This window comes from Pelobates fuscus, chromosome 6 (assembly GCF_036172605.1).
Source record: "Pelobates fuscus isolate aPelFus1 chromosome 6, aPelFus1.pri, whole genome shotgun sequence".
In the NCBI taxonomy this organism is placed as follows: domain Eukaryota; kingdom Metazoa; phylum Chordata; class Amphibia; order Anura; family Pelobatidae; genus Pelobates; species Pelobates fuscus.
Genome location: NC_086322.1, coordinates 277,947,906 through 277,956,601, shown reverse-complemented (window position 1 = coordinate 277,956,601; position 8,696 = coordinate 277,947,906). Strand labels below are relative to the sequence as shown.

Sequence of the window (8,696 nt, the reverse complement as noted above, 5' to 3'; positions counted from 1 at the left end):
CCCAGCTACAGTGCCTCATTGATATCATGGAAGCTTAATTGGCACAGATCCAGTCCGACCTAGAACATAACTCTGACTACCAACGTCTTATGGACCAGAAGACCCATCTAGAAAGAGAAATAAGCAACTACAGAAATCTACTGGATGGACACAACATTCAGTGAGTAGAAAATATTTTGTCACATTGAATGCTTATACTGATTTTGTTATTTAAATTTATAAGAATGTTCAATGTGAGTGTATGTGACAATATCATGTGAATGTTTTTATCTAAAGCAATTGGAATATTTCATGAAAAATATACATGTTGCAGCACAGCTATAATTCTTTAGTGTCTACTCTACCATCATAAGAATGACCAAGGAAAGAGAATTTGGGGTTTGAAGATTCATTATGGATGAATGTATTTGCGATTAAGTTTCAGAAGGTGGTGAAAATATAGTAATAGTATGACCAGAGGTTAGACGTAGGTCTCCGGCAGAGCGTAGGGGCGTAGACGGGACATATTTGTGTATTAGTGAGGATAAATAGGTCGGAGCAGCATTGTGTAAAGATTTGTAAGCAAGTATCAGGGTATTTAAAACTCAATTTATTGCAAGCAATGCTTAAAAGAAATATGTATCTATATATATATAGTAGTTAAAGGGTGTGGTGATCCTTTGATGTCCATTTTTAATTCAACTAATATAACTATACTTGCTTCTCCTCTAAGCTTTTATAATAAACCATAAATTAAGTTTTCTGCCAAACACTCATTTTTAAGGAGGACACAAATCAATTTGAATGGGAGTCTGATGCCTATCAATTACTTATAAAATGACCTCATAACATCTAACTTGAATCTTATATAAGACAGGCAAAGTCAATGAGACAATAGTTCAGCTGAAGAACAGTAAGCAATTTCCATTCTAAGTGTGTCAGAAAGAAGTTGTGTGATCAACATGAGCCACAGAAGCAATCACTCATCCTGCGGATCTGTCTTGGGAGCTCATCATTCTGGGGGACATAACTCTTCCAGCTACCTCTCTTCAGTTCAACATGGAAGCTCTAAAAAATGCTACAACAAGAGTCAAAGTGGTCACTGTAAAGCTTCCAGCCATCATGGAGCAAGCAAGAAGCTTTCCAGCCATTCTTCTATTGGTCTTGAACATGGAAGTGGAAGTTTTGGTAATCTTAGATCTCATCACAAAAGTTCTAGCAGTCATAGTCATGGTCTACTCAGTATTAATGAGAAGGAAACAATGCAGTTTCTAAATGGACGTCTTGCATCTTATCTGGAGAAGGTTCATTCACTAGAACAGGAGAATTCTCAACTGGAGAGGAAGATATGTGAATGGTATGCAAATAACGCCCCCAGCTCCTTGCCAGACTCCAGTCAGTACTTCAGGACTATCCACGAGCTTCAGAACCAGGTAAAATAAATATATACAAATGTAACTCATTTAGGCATTATACCATGAACAGTTATCTTGAAGATGACTATTCATGGGATGATACTGCAGTGTTGAAGCAAAGTCAATTATTAACATTCTCTATCTCAATGTATGCAAATGTATTCTAATGTTCAAAGATTGCAGCTCATATATAAAGAAATATTGCATTACCAGAAAAAAAGAAATATAGTCAACGTCTAGAGTTGTAAACTTGAAATCTATTTTTTGTGAAGTCACAGCTACATTAAATAACTATTTATACTTTTTATTGAGAATAATAGCATCATATGTAATTATTTGTCAAACCAATATTATGTAAAAAAAAACATTGATGCTTATAATTATTTATGAAGTGCCAGCAAATTCTGCAGTGCTGAACAATGGGTGGACTAATAAACAAGTATTTGCAACAAGAGGAGTTGGACGCACAGGAACAGAGGGTGTTGAGGGCCCTTCTCAAATAAGCCTACATTCTAGAGAGAGTGGGGTAAAGTGGCACAAGAGGTAAGGGTAGGTTACATTTCATGCATGGGAAAAGTAGGTTGCTATAATAATTTACAGTGAAGGGTTAGTTTTTTGGATTACATGGTTGCATGAGAAGAAGCAGGGTTACCAAGTTGTGAGAAAGGAAGCTATTAACATTTAAATTGATATGCTTTCCTAGAGAGTGAGTTTTCAATGATTTTTTGAAGTAACGGAGACTGGGTGAGAGTCTAATGGAAAAGGGAAGGGAGTTCCATAGGATTGGCATGGCCCTAGAGAGGTCTTGAAGGTGGGCATCAGAGGTGCGAGTAAGAACAGAGTATTGACTATGATGGACATTTATTAATTCTGGGGCAAAGTTCTAAACAAGGAGCAATCGCCACAGAAACCAATGGAATATCTTCGAGCACTTTGTACCAAGTATTTAATCTGTTTTGCCTTGATAAATCTCCTTCTTTGTATTTTGTATTTAGAGCTGTATTGAGTTGTTTTTCCTTCACAGGTTGCTTCTGCCTCAGTGGACAATGCAAGAATTGCCTTACATATAGATAATGGTCAACAAGCTGCAGATGACTTCAGAAGCAAGTAAGTTTTTGGAACAATTTGTATAGAATATAACAGTACATTTCACTATATTTAATTCCCGCTAGCATTGAAGTGAAAAGTGTTTTAAGGTGGGCGTCAATTTACAGTGTACGAATTAATAAAAAGATAACCAAAAACGTTTCCTGCACATCACATTGTCCCACATTCCTCAGTTAAAAACCAGAGGTTTTTAGTACCACTTTAATGACGATTAAAGTGTAAACTCATCTGCTGACATTCAGGCAAGCCTATTTGGATAGTCCAACACAAGCAATTCTCCATGCAGCTTTTAGCTAAAGGTATAAATATCTAATGAGAAATAAAAGGGTATTCTTATGAATCTCTACAAACGAAGTAATCCTTAACAGAGAATATATAGAGTTGGCATTTAATATATTAACCAATAAGTCCACTGAATGGTTTAGAATGTTTTACTCATGTTTCCATGGTGTTCTCAACTTAGGTATGAGATGGAGAAAAACGTAAGGTCCAATGTAGAGGCTGACATTGGAGCTCTGCACAAAGCCCTAGGACAGCTTAACAATGAACTTCAAGACTTAGCGATCCAAGTTCAATGCCTCCAGCAAGAAATTCTCCAGTTGAAGAACAACCACACAGAGGTAATATTGATGGCGAATTCATTGTGATGTGGGTATAAGTCCCATAATGTTACAGGGTAACATACGTTGTTATATGTTCTAATAGTATTTAACAACAAATTATATCATAGAGCTATTACATTATGTAATTATATGGAATCAATGATGCCAACATATCAGTAAATTTAATTATTTTATTAACGCACTTAACACATTTAGCCACACACGTGTGTCTAAAGGGTAATAACATAAATTGAAAAAAATGTTTTCTAGATGCCTGGAATACCCTTGTAGTAAAGGGAGCAATGGCAAACTCTATAAACATTTCAGTAATATTCCAAATATGTTTCACATATGTTACGTGTGGAACATAAGTCTGAGGTTCAATAATGGGTAGATGTTGGGCACTAGTTGGATATTGGAGAAAACAGAAGTGGTAAACCGCGCCCAAAAAGTGAAAATAATGATTAAAATGTATACATACAGATAATCCTATAGTTTGGGATGTATAAAACCTTTAATGAAAAAGTACAGAACAATAATAGTGCAATATGTCTGACAAAATGAAAGTGTATAAAAATGTATAAAAGACTCACTCACACTTTGCAGAGCTACTCAGAGCTCTGCCATATAGCGCCTAGACGGTACAATCCCCGTCTCAGGATATCAAATGGTGGTAGGTACAGTGTCCAATCCTCCATAGTGGTATATGAAAAAAATAGAAATAAACTCCAATAGTGTAGTATATCTATTAACTAGTGGTAAATAAAGGAAAAGTATCCTACTTACAGATTTCAGAGCAAATATCTTGCTCTGGTATATACAGCATGTGGTGGTACAATCCCCACCAGAAGATATTGGTCAGGATTCAAGTATATCAGGAACAAAAATAAAGTAGTAAAAAACTGTAACTTTATTTAAATAAAAATATATATATAATAAAAGAAGTGGATATAAATCTCTTACTTAACGCGTTTCGCCCAGTCTGGGGCTTCTTCAGAAGAAGCCCCAGACTGGGCGAAACGCGTTAAGTAAGAGATTTATATCCACTTCTTTTATTATATATATATTTTTATTCTCCGATTTTCTATTGTGAGCAAGTATTGGGAATTCCTGCTCAGTGCACTGCTGTCCACCATTAGTTTATTTAGTGAGCGCCTAACTCTTCTCTCCGTTGTATACTAGTTGGATATTATCTACAATCATAAGTGCTTTATCTGTGCTATTTAATACAAATAAAACTCACTGACTGAAACATTGATTTTCAACTTTGTGTGCTGTGTAGATGGAAACTCAAGTATATCACATACCTGTCATACTGAAGTAATTTAAAAATAAAATATGGATCCATCACAAATAATGAATTCACATCTGGTATACTAAAATGGGTTCCTTTTATATATAAAATTTAATTTGTATGAATAAACCTAGCGCCCGTCTAGGGCCTAGGCCCCTGCAATGGCTGGTGGATAGCCTCTATCGGTGCTGACCATGTTAGAAACTCCATCAAACCACTGTGGCGCTCCTCAATGACTCAGAGCACAGCAGATAGTAATCTTAGTCATCAACTGAGCACATTTAGACTATATAAGAGCTCCTTTAGTGGTCTGCAAAAAACACACACACTCAGACACAACACAACACTTAGTCACACTCTGACTCTTCTACAGACACACACAAAATTCAGCATACCACACACAACACTCAACCAGCACACAGAAACACACTTAGCCTCCCCCTACATACAGATATAAGTTTCCTCTTCACACAACACTCCACTACACACAATCTCAAACACAACACTCAGCCTTCTAGAAGGAGGGCTCACTATGGCATTTTGTCTTGAGCCCTGGGTACCCTTAATAATTTACACTGTATCTGGGTGGATATTTTACTATTTTACACCAACACACTGGGATAGCAGGGAGGGGGGTGGGAGGGTAAAACACATCACAGTGAGTTTTTCTGCTGATTGATCTGTTTTTAACACTTTATACTCTATATATAGCCTTTAATATATTCTTCTCTCACATCTTACCATGATTATTTTTCACCCCAACATAAAGGAAGTGGATGGGTTGCGTGCTCAGCTGGGAGCCAGAGTCAATGTAGAAATGAATGCTGCTCCATCCATCGATCTGAACAGCGTTTTATCTGAGGTCAGAGAGGAATACGAAAACCTGATGGAGAGGAACCTCCGGGAAGTCGAGGGCATGTTCTTGGAACGGGTAATGCAAATGATTTCATTGTTTCACACTTCTATACCCATTCTAGGTAATTCAAATCTGCTCCCAACCATTTTTGTTTTGTGTTACTGGAATATAAAGTTAGTTATTCACTGAACTCAAAATATCATCAACTTAAATCTAAAAAAAGTATGTAAAAATAGCTGATTTGGAAAAAATCTTAAACTCAGTAATTTCACAGTTTGCCTTTTTTTGCCATTAGGATTTAATTTCACTAAAATTCAAAGTTTAAAGAATTATTCACTAATGTGTGAATTCAATGTAAATTTAAAGTGAATTTCAAATTTAAGGTCAAATAAGCCGAACTAGAAACATTTTCTAAGTCAGCTGTGCTTTTAGTTTAGCTACTCTGGACCTAAATTCACTTTTACTCTCACTGCAGTAAATAACCATTATAGGGAACCCTGTGAATTGATATCCAAGTTTGTTCCTGAATGAAATTACACATTTCTAGATTTCAAAACACTATTGATCATAATCATGGTGCCTCCCATGCTCTACTTTGCTAAAAAGAAAAAAAAAAAGAAAAAAGAAAGAAAAAAAATAAGCATACAAAGTTTTAAAAATGTGACTATTACTCAAAGGATTTCAGATCAGTTTTAACCATAAGAAAAGTGTAAATCACATCTTTTAATGTTTCTTATATTATGGGGTTGGCATAATTTGAAGCTATATAAGTTACTCAAATAAAGAGAACTGAAGAACCTCCATTGGATGTTTTTTTCTCCTTGCAGAGTGCAGAATTGGACCGCGAGGTATCTTCTGGATCTGAACAAATGCAGTCAGTAAATAATGAACTTATTGATCTCAAACACTCTGTACAGACTCTGGAGATTGAGTTGCAAAGCCAATTAAGTTTGGTAAGTAAGCTTTAATATACAGCACATGTGCAAAGAAAGACAGATTGCTAGACCTACAGACAGTTAGATAAAAAAATTCCTACACCTAGCAATACCGTAAGCCTTAAAATTGCCATCAAATTATTTTACTTCTTAATGATATTTCAGGAAATATGGCTGCCCACAATGACATTACAATTTATTTGTGGCTATAGATTAACCAAGATGTTTTCTCCGTGTGTTCTGCCATCTCTGCACTTACACCTGGAAGAAACTATGCTGATAGTGGTGTAGTACCTCTGTAGTCAGTCTGTGATTTGTATTAACAAATATAACAGATCTTTTAATTTTTTTGACTTTTTATTGCAACTCCTTTTACAAGATACATCTGGCAGATAGTAAATTGATAGTAAATTGATATGTGTTCCATTGTCGCACAACCTTTCCAGTGAAAAAGTAAAAACAAATGACTAATCCTCTCCTGTAGCTCCTCTGCCAAATGTTAATTTAATGAGACACTATATTCACCAGAACTACTACAGCTTAATGTAGTTTTTCTGGAGTCTATAGTCTGTCCCTGCATTCTTTTCAATGTAAACACTGCCTTTTCAGAGTAACTTGCTGCTTAGTAACACCTCTAGTGGAAGTCACTCAGGCAGCCAGTAAAGATGCTTCCTAATTCAGTTCTGCGTTATGTGCAGCACCTACAGAAATCCTATGATAATATGAAATGTGTGGATGTTCTCTGTCAAAATGTGAATATGATTATGATAAATCACAAAGTATACAAATCCAGGCAAATGACAGTTTCCTTTGTTTTGTTTTTGTTTCCATCATTTTAGAAATCTGCTTTGGAAGGGACTCTAGCCGAGACAGAGGCCAATTTTAGATCCCAACTTTCCCAGTTACAGTGCCTCATTGATAATGTAGAATCTCAGCTATCACAAATCCGGTCTGACCTTGAACAACAGAACCACAAGTACCAGCTCCTCATGGACCAGAAGACCCATCTTGAGATGGAAATCAGTACTTACAGACATTTGATGGATGGACATGATATTCAGTATGTAATAAAGACGTTGCCATTTTCATTTTTTAAGTTTCAGAATGTATAATATGAGAAGGGAATATAAATACATGCTGAAGGGGATATATAAAAAACATTTTTAATAAATGCTCTTATACACACAATTGTTCAATACAATTTAAATCTTTGTTGACTAATATAATACACATGAAACAAAATTAATCTAATCTCAGCCTTTGCCATTTCTCCTTGCAGTTTCTCAGGTCACAGTTCTTCAGGAGGTAAGTAATGGGCGTTATTAAAAGTCTTATATATGACATTAATTGTAATTATAATGTTTCTTTGGTAGGTAACTACTTGTGATATCTATTAAAAAAAAACACATCTCTGTTATTTCTAATTAAAATAACATATAAAGGGAAAATGTATCATTTCAAAATATTTTAGATATAAGGAACAATTACCATGGAAACCAATAAAACGTGTCTTAACATTTACTACCTTGCAACAAAATAGCACCTGTTTAGTCTTGATAAAACTCCCTTAATGTCTTTAGCTATACAACACAGTTTTTAGATTGAAATCAACAATTATGATATACATACGCCATTATAATATTTAATAATATTGTTTAGGATTTTAATAAGAAAATAGATACATGACTAATTAATTACATTTATCAGAATGTTAAAAACTGTAATAAAAGTCAATGAACTAATTGGGTGGGTCATTCTTATAGCTCCACCTATTGTGTATTTGTAATTGGGTGAGGTGTACAATTCTCTGCATAGTCTTAGTTGATGTGCTCCATTTGAATTGCATTGATTCAGACATTCCTCTAGTGTCAATATAATGATGAAGATCTATTTGTAGAGTACTAAACTTAACATTGATGTCTCATTTGTTTAAGGATTTCATCACGGCAAGTGCTAGAAGAAGCCCAGAAAGACATCAATCTTTGAAACACGTGGATCTCTAGACAAAGAAGGAAATATTATACTGTCTACTTTTTCTGATTCTGGGTGTTGTGTTTCTATTATCTTCTTTTTTCTTTCGTTTTCCGTAGAGTGATTCAAGCAAGTGAAAAGTCCTATACAAAATATATCCCCTGCAAGAGAAATTTGATCTTAAATATAACATGCGCAGAACAAACATTGTGTAAAAATACTTTAAACCTCTTCATAATGGAACTGATTTTTTTAAACATTTGGTTCTATTTAGTGAATATAATATCTGATCAAAGACTCAAAAAATAAACATAGAGCTAGAGAGATAGATAGATAGATAGATAGAAAAAATGACCTTTCTTTTCCCATGTTGGAAATATTTGGTAAATGTTTACTCATTTATAACAATGTTCACTAAATATTAAATTGGACGATGTGTATATTGATTGGGTTTTTTTGTTGCTGAAGAAACGTTTGGACTGTATTGTCAACACTCTTTCTGACTGTGGCTGTTTTTCTAACTGTCCTTTAGTCAAG

General features: G+C 34.9%; 1 protein-coding gene across 1 annotated transcript; it reads left to right on the top strand.

Annotated features, from left to right (window-relative positions):
- Positions 1–888: 888 nt before the first annotated feature.
- LOC134565847 (keratin, type I cytoskeletal 19-like) lies at positions 889–8,409 on the top strand. The gene is made up of 8 exons (XM_063425514.1): positions 889–1,412; positions 2,419–2,501; positions 2,965–3,121; positions 5,167–5,328; positions 6,081–6,206; positions 7,028–7,248; positions 7,468–7,493; positions 8,123–8,409. Exons 1-8 carry the CDS (start codon positions 942–944, stop codon positions 8,143–8,145), a joined length of 1,269 nt encoding a protein of 422 aa, XP_063281584.1. The 5' UTR covers positions 889–941; the 3' UTR covers positions 8,146–8,409.
- The last annotated feature ends 287 nt before the right edge of the window (positions 8,410–8,696 follow it).

What these genes read in the sequence shown, in the direction of transcription:
- LOC134565847 (XM_063425514.1), top strand. Translation starts at nt 942, where the DNA reads ATGAGCCACAGAAGCAATCACTCATCCTGCGGATCTGTCTTGGGAGCT. An exon ending in TCCACGAGCTTCAGAACCAG is followed by an intron (nt 1,413 to 2,418) that starts GTAAAATAAATA and finishes TTTCCTTCACAG; the next exon opens with GTTGCTTCTGCCTCAGTGGA. An exon ending in TGCAAAGCCAATTAAGTTTG is followed by an intron (nt 6,207 to 7,027) that starts GTAAGTAAGCTT and finishes CCATCATTTTAG; the next exon opens with AAATCTGCTTTGGAAGGGAC.